Source organism: Leucopleurus acutus, assembly GCF_964270905.1.
Source record: "Leucopleurus acutus genome assembly, chromosome: 4".
In the NCBI taxonomy this organism is placed as follows: Eukaryota; Metazoa; Chordata; class Mammalia; order Artiodactyla; family Delphinidae; genus Leucopleurus; species Leucopleurus acutus.
The window spans coordinates 37,437,473-37,457,225 of record NC_139146.1 but is presented as its reverse complement, the minus strand read 5'-3'; the positions used below and the strand labels follow the sequence as shown (position 1 = coordinate 37,457,225).

Sequence of the window (19,753 nt, the reverse complement as noted above, 5' to 3'; positions counted from 1 at the left end):
GACGGCAGCCAGCCTGTCCTTCTGCGCCACTGCACTCTACACTGTTTAGGTCTCACAGCAACACACAGTGCTTTCCCTCAGTGCAGACCCCCAACAGCAGTGGTAGGCATCATGGTTAAGAGTCTAGGACTTGGGGGCCCAGCAACAGTCCCTACCACATGGGGCAGCATAAATTAATAAATGCTCAAGCGCTCATACGGTACTGGGCTGAGACGGTTACATGCACGTCAGGCAGTATCATTTAACTGCTTTATTCCATTCGGAAGTAAGTCAGACTTTCAAGTAGGGCCCCCCAAAAGGGTTTATAATCTGGTTTAAAGGATACAGATCCACATTGTGAATACATTGTCACAGAAATCCTTTTTTAATCTAATCCTCTTTACTGTAGTTTTAAAAAGAAAACCATTCCTACCAAGGCCTTTGAGCGTCAGATGAGACCAGGAGAAGGATCTGCATTGCAAAGACCTACGAGCAGTTCACTGAAGCGACACTGTGAACCCACAGGGGGCTTGGCCTAGACGGCAGTCTGCCCCCTTGGCTCAGAAGACCACCGCCCAGGCCCACTCTGGGCTCTTCTAGTTGTGCTTTATCTGTGCCAAACACCTTCACACTTGTGGCTCTGGGACCCTCACCGTGACCCCCACCTGTGCCCCTGTGAACCTCCCCAGGGTCTGTGCCCCAGCATTCACCTGTGTGGCGCTCACATTCCATCAACAATTCTCCTGTTCTCAATGTGCAAGCCAAGCTTGGCCACAGACCACAAGCCCTGCCAGCCAGCCCCCTGGTGCTTCCAAGGGCCCACCTCCGGGGACAGGGGCTAGGGACACTTTTCATGTGATCTGAAGAACAGAAGTCACATTCATGTCTTTAAAAATTATTCCAAGAAATACATCACTAAGTGCAGTGGTTTCACTGGAGGCAAGTAAAGTGAATGTGGGCTTAGAAAGGAGGCATTTTCTCTGGGTAACATCAGAAAACAATTTGGTTCCACTCAGCCTGACCACAAAACATCTGCTTATATTAACTCAAAGGCATTAATATCCCTGCAACATGAGTGATGAATGGAAACGTATTGTGCGAATCATACAATGCTCCGCAGCCACTCTGGAACGAGTAACAACAGCTCCTATGGGTGAAATAATGAATTAAACTGCTGTTATAGGGCTCAATTCATTATTTTACCCTGAGGAACAGTCATTATGACTTATGACCACAATTTGCTGTAACACTTTCCAATTTCAAACCAATAGTATGGCATTTCTTTCTCTTCATTTTCAGGGTTGAGCCTTTTAAATAAGGTTCGGGTCAGTCTGACTGTAAGATATGATACTTAGCTATGAGCCCCAATTAAGAAAGAAGTGAACTGAACATTAAACAGCTTGTCATAAAAGTACTGAACAGTACAGCCTTCTGCCCCATCCTCTTGCAATTACGCGATAAAAATTAGGGAGGTCCTGCTGGTTCTGATTGCTTAGGTCACTGACATCATGACGCCGAAATAACTAGCATTATTGGGAATGATCCCTGGCATGTTTCTGGACAATGCTTCATTCATTTGGACACTGCTTGGACAAAGCATGGTGCACCAACCATCATTATGGAAAAACAAGCCTTATGATATGAACATGTGTTTCTCATATGCAACAGCTACATACATCACACTCAGAACATGTGCAGGGAACCCAGGACCACACGGGGCCAGCAACGATCTCTCACTGTTTGTGAGGGAACATTCTCTCAGCAGCTGCTACGCGCCCTGCACTTTCCTGGGCACTCATACATACATTCCTGACAATCCTGTCAACTTACCAAGCTGAAGTTCAGGGAGGGTTATTTTCTTGCCCCCAAATTACACAGGCAGTAAGTGATATAAAGAGAGGGTTAAAAACCAACTCTGTCAAGTCCCGAAGCCCTTGACTGGGGCCATCTCTCACTGGGGCCAAGCATCAGCTGATCACAGCTATCCTTGCTGCCAGCCTTCCACTGGTCCAGCCCCCGTGCATCTTGCAGCTTCTAAGCACGCGTCTGTGCAGGTTAACAAGCTGCTGCTGCTCACCACCGCCTGCGGGGAAGGCAAGTCCTCTGGCAAACGACTGACGGCCATTCTTCTAGCTACTTCCTTTTTGAAGCGGTGCAATGTATTTTTTAAAAAGCCCTAAATGGAAGCTAAGTTCTGCCTAAATACAAATGTATTCTTTCTTAATGAAGGGATAGTACTATACATATTTTTATCTCTAGCAAAGATAGGTGGTCATGTTACATGATACGGGGGAACGTGACATAATTTTCAATAATAAAGTTATTTTGTGTAAGCTGAAGGAAAACTATGAGCTTTTAAGAAACTCTGGCCATCATTTGGCTATCAGGGAGCGTGATCAAATTGTCCACCTGGGCCTGCCCTCCAGCGTTGTGTCCCGGGGTGATGTGCTGTGCCTTTCTCTCCCCTGTATGCACTGTTTCAAACACCAGCCCTCAGGTGTATCCCACAGTCACGTCTCCAGCCCAAGCCCCAAGCCCGGGATCCCAGCGCCCACCAAACACCTCCCACGGACTCACACCTGTCCGTGACCAGGTCCTCATTTCCTGACTGCCGGCATCCTGCTTCCCCGGGTCACAAAGCTCCAGGCTCTTTCTCCTGCCTCACTCTCTTCACACGCCCTGCTGCCCTCCAGTGGATCACCAGGTCCAGTCCACTTCCCGCAGCAGCTCTCTCATCTCCGCTCTCACTTCCACTCCCTGGCCATCGTCTTCAGCCTCTCTCTACTTGACCGGGCAGCCACAGCTGCTGCCTGGAGTCTACACTGCCGCAGTCTACACTGCGAGGCCTCCGGGTCACGTGCCTGCTGGTCTGGGGGGCACTGAGCACGTACTCCAAGTCAGAGGTGTGGAAGGAAGCAGGGGCCTGGCAGGCCACTTTAAGGTGTTTGAGTTACTTCCTTAGCTCAGAATTATTTTTATCTATCAGGGGCAAGGATAGCTCTGCTTCTTGTTCTAAAGAAAGTCCCACAGCCTCTGAGGGAGCACCCCCATAGCAAGTCCCAGGAAAGTCATGGCTAATGGTGTCATCACTGGAATCAGTGTCACGCTTCTAACGTGATGATCTTAAAGGGGAAACTGCTCATCTGGGTGAATGAATGTTTGTGAAACAGTCCTGAGTATAAAATATGTATGAAGACTCCATGGAGCGGCAGCTGCCACCCCGCGTGGCCCTTTGATCCTGCCGTGAGGGCAGCACATGCACCATAGCCCTTCCCCACACACGAGCACTGCTCAGGCCCCCCCGACCCTGTGCAGCCCAGGGCTGCCCTGCCTCTGTGCACACCTGCCACTTTGAAGGGGAAAGGCCGAGGGAACTCAATTATGAGTGCCTTCTGTATGCCTGGCACCCTCTTGGGTCAGCTCACTCAGTCATTAGCCCACCGTGAGGGGCCACCGGTGTTTCAATCCCACAATCAGGCGTGGGGAAGAAACAGGAAGCCTCGAGAGCAAGAGGATTCTGAGCCAGCTTTATGCTCTCGGCAGCCAACGCTCAAGAGAGCAGACCTGGCCCCCTTGCTGGGGCTGGTGAGGCCTCTGTCAGGCCGCCCAGGTCAGTCTGCCAGCGCTCCTGTGCAGGTTACACTCACCTAGACCACCAGATCCCAGCGGGCACTCACATGAGCTGTGATGCAGGTAAAAAGCTCAGGGTTTGGAGCCAGGCCTCGGGGCATGGAGCATGGCTCGGATGCTGGGCTCTGTGACCTTGCACGGGCTTTGGAAGTTTTGTGCCCCATTTTCGTCAACTATACAAGAGAGATAATTCCTACTTCACTAGACTGTTATGAGATTAAACAAACAAGGCCTGGTGCAAATAAGGTGTTCATAAATATAAATAATAATAATAACTTAGATAGAATATTCTAGTAGTTCTTACTGATGATCCTGCTTTACCATTTAAAACAACCTAGAGTTTTTATATTATATTCATCAAAGTCACTCATCCATTCAACAAACAGTTCCCACCCCTGCTCTAGGCTCTGGGAACACAGCAGTGAAGGCAGACAGATTTCCACCCTCGGGGCACTTGTATTCTAGTGGAGGGATGAGGGCAGGATGTGGGCACACAGACATAGTGGCTGGGGCCACTTCAGGCCAGGTGGTCACGGAAGGACTCTCTGAGGACATAACATCTGAGCCTGTAGGACAGGAAGACAAGAGTGAAGAGCTTGGTGACACGAATGCCTCTGTGTGAGGTCTGGGAGGAGATGGGTGCCTCTCTCACTCGACAGCCATGGCTCGAAGCTCTACCTCTCATCTTCCTCAGGAGACATCAGGAGACCGCTGACTGCAGATAGGCTCAACCACTTACTAATGAGGGGCCCTTGGACAAGAGAGCCGATTGCTTTTTGCCAAAGTTACAAGAAGACAATAATGCCCCAACACCTCTTAGTGTGATTACTGAGACTATCACGCATAAAACAAGTACTAAAAAGCTCTGTCCACCGTAAACAGCTGCAAATTAAGATGTCATTTGCCAGGCACAGCCGCTGGAGGGGGACTATGTGGGAACCGGCTTCTCAGCTATTTGGGCAAGGCCAGCATCCCACCAGGGCAGCTCTAGGACACATCTGTTCCCAACCCCAGGTACACGTACTCCATGTGGCTCTGTCACACCGATGTCCAGACAGCTGTGCATAGACCCGGCTGTAAACGAACAGGTAGGGGCTCTGGCCAAATCTGTCCCTTTTCTTTTGAAACTCACCCAGAGATAATAAACTACAATCGGCAACTAGGGGACAGGTAAATAAAAGGAGGTGATATTCGCAGCTAAGGTGTTACTCTGTTCATTCTTCAGCCATTATTTATGCTTTCTTCACATTACTATGCACCAGTAATTCAAACAATTAAAAAGCACCAGAGCAGTGGTTATAAAAGACCCATTTAGAATAGAAGACTATTTTACTGCCACTGAAAAGACATCTAATATTAATAAAATTATTCCAAGGCAATTTCTTCTTTAAGCTACTGCAAATTTAAAACATAAGAAAAGCATACTAAGAATCTGGAAATCAAGTGGAAAATTGATCTAAAATATTTATTTATAATTTTTAAAACTCAGAATAAAAATGAGGGCAAGGGCATTTAGGATGACCTCCTACTCAATGAAATATTCTTACTAAAACTAGTTAAAAATACATGATTAGGCAGAGAATAGCATTACCATTTGTATTTCTTCTGGGGATAATTCATCTTCACCTTTCCCATCTCCCCAGGTTCCCAATTCAGGTTGTGCTTCGGCCGGAATCTTTTCTGTTAAAAAAAAAAAAAAAAAAAAGAAAGTAGGCAGAAGGCAAAATATTCACGTTAGAATAGGTTGTCTTAGGATGCAGGCATATTTAAAAACATGAGATGGAAGGAAATCATAGAGCTTTGTCCGCATTCGACTATCTGTTGGTTAATATTCAAGCACTGCAGCATGACTTTACAATGTAAAGATCTGTGTGTGTGTGTGTGTGTGTATAGATGGGACCCATGCACAGTTTCAGTATTGCCCTGATCTCAGTAATGGTCACAAACCAAATGGACGTTCTTCAGGACCAGTTTTCAAGTGGACTTGACTTCAAAACACATACTCGTATGCTTATACCCCTCCCTCTACTTTTTAAAGACTGCAAAATGTATGGGTAATTTCATTAAAAAAATATATATATATATACATATATAAAAAATAGAGGAAATGACATACGACGCCAATCCCATTCCCCTCCCAGAAGTAACCACTGTTTGTCAGTGCTTTGATGGAGTCTCGCAGGCTCTATCCAGCACACTCACACACACACACACACACACACACACACAGATATGCAATTCCCTGCCTCCTCCGCAGCCTAGACATAATTTATAGTTCTGTGTGTGTGGCAGTGTGCTTTTCACAAAGATATCAGTGGTAACACATTGCTCTAAAACTTGCTTTTTATAACTTAACAATGCATCTGGGTGATTACCCAATGTCATTTCACATATATCTACCTTGTTCTTTCTTTTTTTTTTTTTTTTTTGCGGTATGCAGGCCTCTCACTGTTGTGGTCTCTTCCGTTGCGGAGCACAGGCTCTGGATGCGCGGGCTCAGCGGCCATGGCTCATGGGCCTAGCCACTCCACAGCATGTGGGATCTTCCCGGACCAGGGCACGAACCCATGTTCCCTATATCGGCAGGCGGACTCTCAACCACTTCGCCACCAGGGAAGCCCTACCTTGTTCTTTTAATTGCCGCATAACATTCCACTGTAAGGAATTTTCTGTGTAACTGTAACTCCACTGATAAACCTTTGGTTACTTTGGGTTTTCTGCTAGTACAATGGTATGTGTGCCAGTCCATGCTTTGGTCCATTCTGATGTACTCCAGGACGGGAACCTGGGCATGGACTGCTGACTGGCGGTAATTTTACTTTTAATCTAGAGAACACTTTGACCGGGATCACATAAACATGGGCCAGATCTCTGACAGAGCAGAACAACAGCACAGCTCCCAGAAGGGGCTGCCCCACCCGGGGACCCTGATAGAGAGGCCTATGCGGCTCATCCAGGGGTGGGCTGGGAGCAAGGTGGGGGGGGGGGAGGGGGGAGGCGGAGCGTCATTCCTGGGCGGAGGCTGTAATGGGGTCTTTTTTTTGTATAGGTGACTTTGTGTCGGGTGTCTCAGCAGTGCCTCTGGGCTTGTCAGTGGGTTGCCAAGTACTTAAAGGCAAATACTGCTTCTTTTTCTTTTCTTCCCCAATCTCAGTAAATTTCCCATAGCTGCTCTCAGCCCCATGAGATGGGCAAAAGTCCAGAGTTTTTGCTTTGAGACTGATAAGGGAAAAGAACATAATGATAGCACCAATTTAGAGAAAGAAGATTAGGCAGACCTATGTACAAGGTATGGCTATTATTCTGGATATGTCATCACAAAAAAACTCCATGTCATCTGCGACCTTGTGCAAGTTTTTAAAAATTGGCTGTTTTTGCCAGAACTGTCATCATATTTATAAAAGACACATGTATAACTTAGATATAATATAGGACCTATAAATATAATACATAATTTTTATATAAAAGATATTTATAAAAGGTTGGGAACATCTTTAGAAGCCGAGGAGGTGTTTTTCTGAGACCACATTCTTTAGGTGGAACATCTGTACTTTTCACTCATCCCACCCCCACCCCTAGAGACCTCTATCTCCTACCTGACCTCATTATTGTATCCATCTCAAGCTTTTACCTTTATGTGTTTTAAGGATAAGAACATCAAATTTAGAAACACAGAAACATATTCACATCAGAACGAAGCATAAATCAGCTCTGAGCTGGAATGGAAAGTTTGTTAAGAGCCTTTGCAGCCACCTGGAGCCACCCTGACCTGCAGCTGTAAGAATCAGCCTGAAGCACGGCACACCCCATGCGAGTGCTTTGCCCAGACCTCCATGCACCACGATGCCAAGGCACTTTCTGTGAGTTTTGCTGACCCAGAAGTGGTTTCTTTACTGACCACATTCCATACCTCTCCCACGCTTTCCAGCCTCTGAGTATTTACTCATGCTGTTTCCTCTGCCTAGAACATTCTAAGCTTCCCCTTTTTCAGGTTCAGACTCATTTCTCCGGACCACCTCCTCCTGAAGTTCCCTGGCCCTCTGAGTGGACTACATCTTTCCCACCTGTGCCCTCTTTTTTGGCACTACTCACCTTCTCAGGGGCTGGATCTGAGCTTCCCTGTCAACTGAGGGCAGGACCCGTGACTGACTGGAGAAGAAGGGCAAGAAGTATTCACAAATAACCGTACCCATCTTAGTGGAAACCAATGTCAGGAAACAAATTATAAATGGGTCCACAAAGATCTCATCCTGGCTGAGTAAGAATATGGAAGGAAAAAAAACTAAACCCAGACATGCACAGAAGGTCAGCTGTGACCACAGAGGTGCTTTATTGTGCTGCCTAAATCAAAAATAACAAGACTAGTGCCTTTTTTAAGAAACAGGAGTATGACAAGCAAGAAACCACCCTCTGCCTAGAAGTGTACCGCCTAGTCCTACACTAAAGTATTTTTTCTAAGTTACATCTCATGTTTCAAAAGCAAAATGAAAAACCTGAAAAGCTAAGCAAAAAGACACCACATAGCCCAGAGTTTAAAAATCCTTCTGCTAACTGTAGATAACCTTAGCAAAATGCCCATGGACAGGAAAAAGCTGTCTTCCAATGGCACAGAGAAAAGGGCAGATATACGACCCCTAAGAGGAACCAGCTGGGTGTGGGGGACGAGATTTACCTGCCAGCATCGAGGTGGGGATGGAGATGAAATGGCAAAGGCCCTGGAAAACTGGCAGCACCACGGAGGTCTGTGCAGGCTTCTCCCCTCCCCACACATTCCCCTTAGGTGACGCATCCAGGCCCGCGGCTCTGAACTGCCTATGTCCTATGACTCCCAAAGACCTCCAGCCCTGAGTTCTTCCCTGATCTCTAGGCTCACTCCAACGGACTCACTATTTCCACCTGAAAATCCAATAGGCATCTCAGACCTCACACAGAATATGATTCTGCTCCCTCCCACTCCTCCCGGCCTCACTGCAGACCCTCGCACCTTCGTCATCTTGGTCGGTCCAGCCCAAACCTAGAAGTTGCCCTTGATGGCTCTCTTTCCCTCACCTCTCGCGTCCTACCTACTGGCTAACCTTCAGTTCCCAAGTGTGAGCAGAGGTTGAGCCCTTGTCTCCGCGGCCATCTCCACCACCACGTCCCTCAGGTGACACCTCATCCCGCCGGCGTGTGGCCTCCTGCAATAGATTCCCAACAAGCCCACTTGGTTCCTCTTTTTCTCACTCCACTCCAGCTCCACACGGTAGTCAGGGAGGTTTTAAATGTGACCCGGGCCTTGTCATGCTCAGCTTAACAACCTCCAGGGCTCCTCACTACACACAGACCCAGAGCTGAACCTTTCCCACGGCCTGTAGGGCCCTGTGTGATCAGGCCTCTGCCTCCGTCTCTCACCCCTCCTTGTACCATTCTCACTGGTGCCTCCCTCTTGTGAGTGTGAGTGTGTGTGCGTGTACATGTGTGTGCACGCATGTGGAAATATGCCAGCTCACATCTCCCTCCTTGATCTTTTCACTGGCTGGTCCCTCTGCCTGGAGAACTTTTACCTGCAGGAGAGTTCTGATTTCTCCACATCCTGCAAACGCACTTACCGTCAGCCTTTTTCATTCTAGCCATCCTGGTAGGTGTGAAGTGGAATCTCATTGTGCTTTTGATTTGCATTTCCCTGATTACTAATGATGTTGTGCATCTTTTCGTGTGCTTTTTGGCCATTTGTATTTCTTCCTCGGAGAGATTTCTATTCAGACCCTTTGCCATTGGGTTATCATTTTCTTATGGACTTGTAAAAGTTCTTTCCATGTTCTAGATATAGACCCCTTATCAGATATATGATTTTCAAATATTTTCTCCCATTCTGTGGGCTTTTTTCACTTTCTTTTCTTTTTAACCTTTAAAGCACAAAAGCTTTTAATTTTGGTGAAGCCCAGTTTATCTAATTTTTCCTTTTGTTGCTTGTGTTTTGGTGTCATATCCTTGTTAATCTTTTGTCAAATCTGAGGTCAGGAAGATTTAGCCCTATGCTTTTTTTTTTTTTTTTAAATTAATTAATTTATTTATGGCTGTGTTGGGTCTTCATTTCTGTGCGTGGGCTTTCTCTAGTTGTGGCAAACGGGGGCCACTCTTCATCGCGGTGCGCGGGCCTCTCACTATCGCAGCCTCTCGTTGCGGAGCACAGGCTCCAGACGCGCAGGCTCAGTAATTGTGGCTCACAGGCCCAGTTGCTCCGCGGCATGTGGGATCTTCCCAGACGAGGGCTCGAACCCGTGTCCCCTGCATTGGCAGGCAGATTCTCAACCACTGCGCCACCAGGGAAACCCCAGCCCTATGCTTTCTTATAAGAGTTTTAGGGTTTTAGCTCTGTGTAGGCCTTTGGTCTATTTGAGTTACTTTTTTATAAACGGTGTGAGTTAAGTGTCAAACTTTGTTCTTTTGCATGTGGATATCCAATTTTCCCAGCACCATTTGTTGAAGAGACCGTTCTTGCCCCCTTGAATGATCTTGGTCCCCCAGTTGGAACTCAGTTGACCAGAGCCACACGGTTTTAATTCTGGATTCTCAATTCTGTCCCATTGATCCATATGTCCGTCCTTGTGCCAGTACCACACTGTCTTGATTACTGTTGCTTTGTAGTAAGTTTCGAAATTGGGAAGTGTGAGTCCTCCTACTTTTTTCTTTTCCAAGACTGTTTTGGTTATCCTGAGTTCCCTGCACTTCCTCATGGATTTTAGAATCAACTTGTCAATTTTCACAAAGAAATCAGCTGGGATTCTGAAGAGGAATGCATTGAAACTGTAGATCATTTTGGGGTGTACTGCCATCTTAACAACACTGATTCTTCTGATTCATGATCTTGGGATATTTTTCAATTTATTTGGATCATTTTTAATTTCTTTCAACAATGATTTGCAGCCTTCAAAGTATGTTTTACATTTTTGTTGAATTTATTCTTTTTGATGCTATCATAAAGGAATTGTTGCTTTTTAAATTCCATTTTTGGATTGTTCATTGAAAGTATACAGAAATGAAATCTCTGTATAATGGTTTTGTATCCTGCAACCTTGCTGAACTCATTTACTACTTCTTTTATTGGTGGATTCCTTAAAATTTTCTGTACACAATACCAGGCAGTTTGTAAATAGAAAAAACTTCCTTCCTAATCTAGACTTTCATTTCCTTTGCCTTCCTAATTGCCTTTGCTATCTTGGCCAGCCTACTAATTGACTTCCAGTACTCATTTGAAAAAGAATCCTGCCCAATCCTTAGTGTCAAGCAATGGATCTCGTCATAGCTGCTCTACGAACTAACGCAAAATGTGCTCTTTGTGGAGCCCTACTGCACATGCCAGACACTGCCTGGCCCTTTACACTAGCTCCTGAAATGCTCACAACAAACCACAGCCACATGATACTATAAGAAAGTTGAGGCTCAGAGTTCAAATAACTTGTCCAAGGTCATGGTGCAGGACAGAGGCCAGACTGTGAAACCAAGGTTCATGACCCTTCCATGACATCACACTGCAACCACTGTGCTTTCCCTTCCCTCTCACTCAGAGGAAGGGATGGCCCATCTCCATGAACAGAAAATAGATAAAGGTGGGGTACAGCAATGGTAATAGCTTTCTTTTGGGAAAAACAAACAAAATGAGGTAGAAAAAGCCTGTTATATATGCAGGAATTTGTACATAAAGTGTGCACATTTTTAACAAGCACTAGTTAAGATTTTATTACCCTTTGGGACTCCACATAGCCAAGGAAGAGATGGCTCAGAAATAAGCATCACCAGATGACCATGGAGGAAAGAGCTGCCTGGTGGAGCTGTGGGGACAGTGAAGTGGAGCCAGCAGTGGCAGCAGGGGCCAGGATACAGGGGAAAAAGCAAGAGAGGACCAAGATGGGGCGGGAGGAGTCCTGAGATGTATTTACAAAATGGGGGAAATGGTTCTCGGAAGTGCCACTAAATGCTGCAGCTGGGACCTTGACGGCCTCCAGAGAGACACCCTTCACACCATTCTGCTCCTACACGTTGATCAGAAGCTAAACTGGAGGGTTCTCTCAACATTTTGGTGGGCTGGCTTAGTCAGGAGATAACTTTGTGATTATAAAGCATCCAAATACTGACTTTAAGATAAAAATATAAACCGTGAGGAACAGCATTCTCTCATTGACCATTTGTTTTCTACCACCGAGAGGCATTAAGTTCCTTTTGCTTCAGGAAATATTTCCACAGCAACTAAAAGCAATCAGTGCTCCAAACAGAGTCTTCATTCATTCATTTTCTTCAACAAAGATTTAATGAGCACCTCCTATGTGCCAGGTATTGTTCTGGGTTCCAGTGTTACAGCACTGAACAAAAGCACATACAGAAATTCCTGTCCTTGTGGAACTTAAGTTTTAGTAGGGGAGCCAGAGCATAAAGGATATAAATGAGTCAAACATATAGAACGGTAGTGACAAGCGCCGGGGAGAAAGACAAAACAGGGAAGACCAGATCGGGAGGCTTAGTGCGTCATCCTCTTTCTACTGACCCTCATTCCTCAGGGATCCCAGCCTGTCTCATGGGATTGACGTGATCTAAAGACCTGTCCCCTGACCTCTAGACTCATAAACCCAACTTCCTGCTCAACCTCTGTGCCAGGCATCCCTAAATTAACATACTCCACACTGAGCTGATCTGCAGCCCCCAGCCTGCCCCCCCTCAGCCTTCCACAACTCAGTGAAGGGCAGCCACCTTCTTCCCACTGCCAACAACCACTGCAGCCTTCCTTGCCCCATCTCCTCCTCATGCCCCACGTCCAGGGAGCACATTCTGTGGCTCAACTTTCAAAATATATCCAGAATTCCACGCCTTCTCCACGTCCCTGCTACCATGCTTGGTGTGGTGCACCACCACCTTGTTCCTAGGAGACTTCAGCAGCCACCTAACTGTCCCTATTTTGCTTCTTCATCCCCTAAACAACCTATTTCAACAGAGCAGCCAGAGGGACCCTGCTCAAATGCAGTCCTCTGTGTGACAGTCCTCTGTGCAAGCATCCTGGTGGCCTCCCACCTCACTCAGAGTAAACAGCTCTCCCGTGGCCCGGAAGGCCCCATGACCTTGGCGCCCTGGTACTTGCTTGCTTCCTGTCCCTCTGCTCTTCCCTTACTCTGCAGCCTCCCGGCTGCTCATTAGCACACCAGGCACTTCTGCTTCCTTTGCCTGTGACTCTCTTCCCACAGAGAGCCACATGGCTCACTCCTCACTGCCCTTGGGTCTTTACTGAAACCTCAAGGACTCCGAGCTCTCCAGTGGGCCATCTCTCTATTACCAGGACCCCCTCTCTTATAGCACACACTGACTGTGTACCCAGTTGTGTAATATTCCATTAACATCTGTTCCCCTCTGGACTGCAAGCACATGTGCCTATTTTCTACTCGCTCCTGTATCCCCAACACCTAGCGCAGTGCCTGGCATAACAATTCTCAGTGTGAGCGAGGGACCCAGCAAGGGCAGACTCTCTTCACATGAGATTTACCCTCACCTGGGCCCCAAGACTCTGGACTGGCTTCTCCCCACTCTCAGCAGCCCTGACAATAGCTCCTGAATGAATGAATGGATGGATAAAGGGTCGAGCAGCTATGTCTGGCAGGAGTAAATTTAGATATGATACCCCTATGTATTGTTTACAAAAAGCAGGGCCCCATCACTTTGTGACTGATGCTGGGGTTTTCCCTCATTAGGAACAAGCGGAGATGGGGATGGGAGGGTGTGTGCGAGGCCTCTGGCCTATGGGACAAGGCAGCCTCCAGAGAGGATGGGCTCAGGCTCGACATAGAGTGACCCACACCAGGAATCCCAGTGACGCTCTTATCTTGTTATTTGACTTTTGATAGGTTATATAATTTCTTCAAAGCTCTGTTTCCTCACACATAAAATGATGACAATAACACCTCAAAAGACTCAGTGAGACTTGATTTGATGACACCCCCAGTGGGTGCCCAGCACAATGAAGGGGGTGGTCACTGAACGCCAGTCTCCTTGCCCTTCCCACAGAAGCTGTTTTCAGCTACAGAAAGGCCTCTGGCATCTTTCAGGTTCACAAAGCCCCAAATGCATTCTGAATTCCCTCGCTTGTAATATGTAGGGAATAAATTAGATGGAAGGGCAGCACAGATGCACATGGAAATGCCAGGTCCACCATTTATGAACTTTTAACTTGGACAAGAAAAAGGTCGTAAAATCCATCCCAGAGGGCTGCTACAAGGATGGTGGTGATGTCTGTGAAGATTCAGGACAGTGCCTAGTACCTGGGAGGCATGCAGTAAATGACAGCCATTGTGAGAGTACAGAAGAGGAGGCGAGGAAGACTCTCGGGCCTCAGCATCCTGGGATTCACACAAAGCAAAATCTCATGTGCCTCTGAGGTACAGCAAACTAAGCATGCATCCCCTACACAGGGTGGCCACCCTGGCCAGACACATGGATTGAAGATGTCCCTGACAGCATTATATATACATGCCCCTATGTTTCCAGACTTTATAGAGACACTGTATTTATCCAGCATCTACCATGTGTTAGGAGCTGTTCTAAGTTATGGGCCGGCTAGCAAACATGAAGACAGGAAGTGTATAAACCCAGACTTGCATTTTGTCCTATTGGCTCAATTGGCTGACAAAGGCGGCTGACACCACAGGCTCCGCCCCAAGGCAGGATGGTCAGGTCCAGGCAAGGTCAGTGCTGACAGCGCACTGCGTGGGTGCAGGGGAGGCAGCGCCCCACCGTTCCTGAGACTGACAGGCAGAGATCCCCATGATTCTTCCAGGTTCTAAGTCTCCAGTCCCCACCCCACGGGTGCGCAGCAACTCAGGCCCTTTCTCTGGACCTTGGCGGCTGCCAGGTGACTGGGGGATCCTCCCACCCCGCCCCTGCGGCGGCATTAAGATCCAACTGTGACCAAAAAAGACTGACACTTCCGTGTTTCCTTTGCTTTATGCAAATACTAACACCACAAGATGTCTGGGGCTGTGTTCCTTCTTTTTCTGCTTTGTATTTTGGCCAACGTGTCACAAGGAAGAGGCGCAAGGCAAGATTCTGACTTTAATTCATACCTGGAAATTCTTCAGTGACAGGTCTTTCTTCAGAGTCTTTTGAAGGATTTTGTGAAACTTTCTCAGAAGACATGGATTGTCTTGTCTTTGTATTTGGTTCTGGTTCCAGCTTAGATCTAAAGATAAAAAATTAGCAGTCATATCATTTACTTACACAGGATTCCGCCTGAAAGCAGAGAGGAGTCACACGTGGCCCTCACGCTTGCCCTGTGCCCTCTGGGGGAGAGCAGAGCTGCTGCCCTGGGCCCAGCGGCCATCCCCACACAGCTCTAGTGGGGCACTTACTACATGGCAGACCGCACACCCCCAGCCACAGCACGCAGCAGGACGAGTGCCATCAGGACGCACCGAAGGAAAGGACACCAGAACAGCCCGAGCTCCTGAACCCACACTCTACACGTGGGCAGCGAAGGCCGACTGCTCTAAGTTCAACAAACCCAAGAAGCTGGTTGTCTTACACCAATGCAAAAGTGTTGCTGACTACACACACGCACGTGTTATATAACAAATACGATATATAAGTAATATCTGAAAATAACTGAACCATAAAAGCACAAGTCTTTACAAATCCACTGGGGGGCAAGGCCTTGACTCAGGTCCCTAAGCCTCAGCACTTGGCACTGGCCCTGGGCTCCTCCCACAGTGTGTTCTCTTCCACCCTCAGGGCCAGGTGCAACCTCACACGCTCACAGAGGCCTCCTGACTCTCCTACCTAAAACAGGCCTCGTCCTGTTACTCTGTGCCCCTGTCTGTCTTCTCCCCAGCAGTCACTGCAGTCTGGAACCATCCTGCTCGTTCATTTCTTTACTGTCTGTCTCACTCCACTGCAGTACACGCTCTGAGAGCAGGGTACCTGACTTCGTAAGTCGTAGTTGCTGTGTGGCCCTAGGTTCTAGATGAGTGTGTGCCATTTAGTGTTTAATAAATATAGGTTGAATGGACGGATACTTTATAATTGTCAATAAATGGCTAATACGAGGAAAAACAACCCGGTTATGAAACAACGGGCCTTGTATTGGAATTCATACAGCACTATGAAAATTCTAGGCAGGTTGCTAAAAAGATCTAAGATAATTTCCACGTTACTAGGCAGAAGGACTAAAAATAAAAAGGACAATGTAAATGCATATAAGGATGATATAATTAATGCCAGCTAACGTTTACCGAGGGCTTATCAGGTATTGGGCACTTTTCTAAGCACTGTATATGCATAAATTTATTTAATGTCATACATCCCTATAAAGTAGTTACTAGTATTAATGGCCTTTTTACAGAGGAGGAAACTGAGGTATAGGGAAGTTAGGAACCTTGCCCAGGTCACACAGTTAGTAAATGGCTGGGCTGGGATGTGACCTTAGGGAACCCAAAACACAACAGACTAGTGTGCTAAGAAAGGCTGTTTTGGAAATGCTCCTCTACAACATTAACAATAGAAATTTCAAAAGTAATTATAATATCAATCATGTTAAGTGTTCCAGTTACTATGGCTGAGTAACAGACCACTCAAAAATTCAGTGCCTTGAAACAATATTAATTATTTACCATCTATCGATGTTTCTGGGGTCAGGAATTTGGGAGCAGCTTGGCTGGGCGGTTCTGACTCATGAGGGTACCGTTATAGGGCAATGGGGCCCCACCATCTGAAGGCTTGACTGGGGCTCGGGGGTTCACTTCCAGGGAAGCTCATTCACACAGCTCTGTGTTGGTGCTGGGAGGAGCCTCATCTCTTCCTCGTGGGGCCATGTCAATGTGTTACCTGGCATGGCAGCTGGCTTCCCCCAAAGAAAGCAGTCTCAGAGACTACGGTAAAAGCTTCAAGGCCTTTTATAACAGCCTCAGCCTCGGTTTATAACAAACTGTCATTTCTGTCATATTCCACTGCCCAGGCAGTTGCAATGGTCCACTCAGGTTCAAGGAGAGGGAATACAGACCTCATATCTCACACTCAATGAAGCAGTAACAAAATCACATTTTAATAAGACCATGGGGCACGGGATATGTTTGGGTGCAGCCATCTTTGAAAAATACATCTGCTATTCTAAGTATCATAGATATGCACAAAGATATAGTTTCAAGGATATTCAGCACTGCTTATAATAACAAAAAAATGACTTAGATGTTCATCAAAAAGTACCTGGTTTAGAGTTGGAAGATACAATGAAAGAGAAGACTCCATTTGCAATAGTCAAAACAAAAAAGATTAAAAAACTAACAATAACAACAAAAATTGCAGCGTAAACTTAGCAAGAAAAGCCCAAAACTCACAGATGTTCTTGAAAGATAAAAAAAAATACTGTAACAAATGAAAAGATATATCATGTTCTTGGATTGAAAAAAGAAATATCATAAAGCTGTTAGTTCTCCCTAATTTAAAAATATAATGTGATCCCAATAAAAATATCACCAGGTTCCCCCCCCTGCCATCTTGAAGTCAGACAAGTCAATTATAAAATTCATTTGGAAACATGCAAGAATAGTCCAAAAAACTGTAAATAAATATTGAACTCTAGTTAATGATATACATGCTGAAGTATTTAAGGATAAGTGTACTGATGTTTGCAATTTATTTTGAATTGCATAAAAAAATGCCAAATGGTGTTAACGCCTATGGAGGGAAATTTGGTAATACCTAGCAAAATTATATTTACTTTCTAACCCAGAAATATGACTTCTATGACCCTATCCCAAAGATACAGCAATAATATGAAAAAGTAGGTGCAAGGCTATTCACTGTAGCAATTTTGTAATTCAATTTTAATACGGCAAAATCCTGAAAACTAACCATATGTCCATCAACCTGGAACTGGCTTAATAAACTCTGAAGTACTATGGAGATGTAAGGAATGAAGAATATCTCTATATACTGCTGTGGAGCAAATCAAGCAAGGTGAAGAGAAGTGCGTATAGGAGGGAACTTCCTTAATCTGATAGAAGACATCTACAAAAAATCTACAGCTAACATCATACCTTATTTGGTGAAAGGCTAAATGTTTTTCCCTAAGATGAGAAAGAAGGTAGGGATGTAGTATACCTGGGCAACAAGAGAGGAGAGAGAACAATTACAAATCATTTTATGAGGCCAGCATTACCCTGATATGGAAATCTAACAAAGATACGACAAGAAAGGGAAATTAGACAAATACCTTCATGAACATAAATGCAAACATCCTTAACAAAATATAAGCAAACTGAATTTAACAATGTATAAAAACAGCAATGCATCATGGCCAAGTGGGGTTTATCCCAGGAAGGCAGAGTTGGTTTAACATCTTAAAATCGATCAGTGTAATACACATTAACAAAAAAGAAAAGCACATGATCATCTCATTAGATGCAGAAAAAGCATTTGAAAAATTCAAGATACCTTCATAATAAAATGTTTCACCGAACTAGTACTAGAGAGTGTGCAGGAAAGGGTTGACGCAGCAGGTTTGGGTGTTCCAACTCTACACATTTCAAAGAAACTGGCCCTGGACCAGTTCCTGGGAGATAACCACCAAGCTCTTAGAACATCCTGCCTGATAAAGGCTGTTCTTATACGCCTGGGGCCTTGGACCACACCAGACAGTTTACACTAACAATGTGATTAATGTTGGGGTCTTGGACCAAGCTGTATGAGTTCGACCTCTGGAGGGACTAGAGACTGATTAACTAAAGCCAGCGGCTTGGGTGCTCCATGCATACATGACTGATCCCCAGTGAAATCCTGTGGGCTTCCCTGGTTGACAAATACTGTGTACATGTTGTCCCACATCACACATTCTCATTGCTGGGAGAATTAAGCACTGTCCGCGCTACTCCATTGGGAGGACAACAAGAAGCTTGCATCTGGTGGCTCCTGGACTTTGCCTTACGTGCCTTTTACCTTTGCTGATCCTAATCTGTTTCTTTTCACTGTAATACTATACCATGAGTATAACAGATTTTCTGGGTTCTGTGAGTCCTTCTAGCAAATCATTAAACCTGAGGGCAGTCTTGGGAACCCCTGACAAAGAAGGGAATTTCCTAACCTGATGAAGAGCTACAGAATACCTATAGCTAACATCACACTTAATGTGAAGCAATAAATCCTTGCCCCATAATTAGGAACAAGGCAAGGATGTCCATTCTAACCACTTCTATTCAACATGGTACTGGAGGCCCACATCCTAGGCAGTGCAATAAAGCAAGAAAAAGAAATAAAAGGCATAAAGATTACGTTATTTATATATGGCATCATTGTTTATGCAGAAAATTACACAGAATTTACAAAAAAGCTGCTAGAACTAATATGTGAATTAATTAAGGTTGCAGGACAGAAAGTTATTTTGCAGATACAAAAATTAATTGTGTTTTCTATATACTAGCAATGAGAAATTGAAAAGGAAAATTAATAAAACAATACCACTTACAAGAGCTTCAAAAAATCTAGGAATTTAACAAAAGATGAGTAACACCTCTACTACACTGAAAATGACAAAATGTTGCTGAGAAAAAGAAATTTAAATATAAAGATAGAAATCAATGAAAAGATATACCATGCTTGTAGATAGGTATTAAGATATCCATTCTCCCTAAATTTATATATAGGTTCGATATGATCCCTATAAAAATCCCAGCAGGTTTTCTGAAGAAGCTGACAAGCTGATTCTAAACTTTCTATGGAAATATACAAAGGATCTAGAATAGCAAAAATAATATTGAAAAAGCAGAAATTTGGAGGACTAACATCAGCTGACTTCAAGATTTACTACAAAGCCACAGTAATCAAGATAGTGAGGTACCAGAATAAAAAAATCTGATTAATAACACTGAATAAAGAGTCCAGAAACAGATATATATGTATGGTCAATTGATTTTTGACAAAGGTGCCAGGTCAATTCAATGAGGAAAAAAAAGTTGAAACATTGCTGGAATAAGTGGATATTTATATGGAATAAAATGAACCTCAACCTCATCTCACTATATCAAAAAATTAATCTGAGATAGATGATGGGCCTAAACATAAAACCTAGACTCACAAAGATCCCAGAAGAAAACATGAAAGAATAACTTGGTAGGCAATATAAAAACAGATAAATTGG

General features: G+C 45.1%; 1 protein-coding gene across 2 annotated transcripts in view; it reads right to left on the bottom strand.

The window, feature by feature from the left end:
• The window catches only part of STX18 (syntaxin 18), a 121,498-nt gene that overhangs the window by 9,946 nt on the left and 91,799 nt on the right, over nt 1-19,753 (bottom strand). For both annotated transcript variants that reach the window (XM_082837567.1, XM_082837568.1), the window contains exons 6-7: nt 14,691-14,806; nt 5,201-5,289 (exon numbers count right to left, since the gene is read on the bottom strand). In XM_082837567.1, the coding sequence (XP_082693693.1) occupies nt 5,201-5,289; nt 14,691-14,806 (205 nt within the window). The remainder of the gene's footprint in view (nt 1-5,200; nt 5,290-14,690; nt 14,807-19,753) is intronic.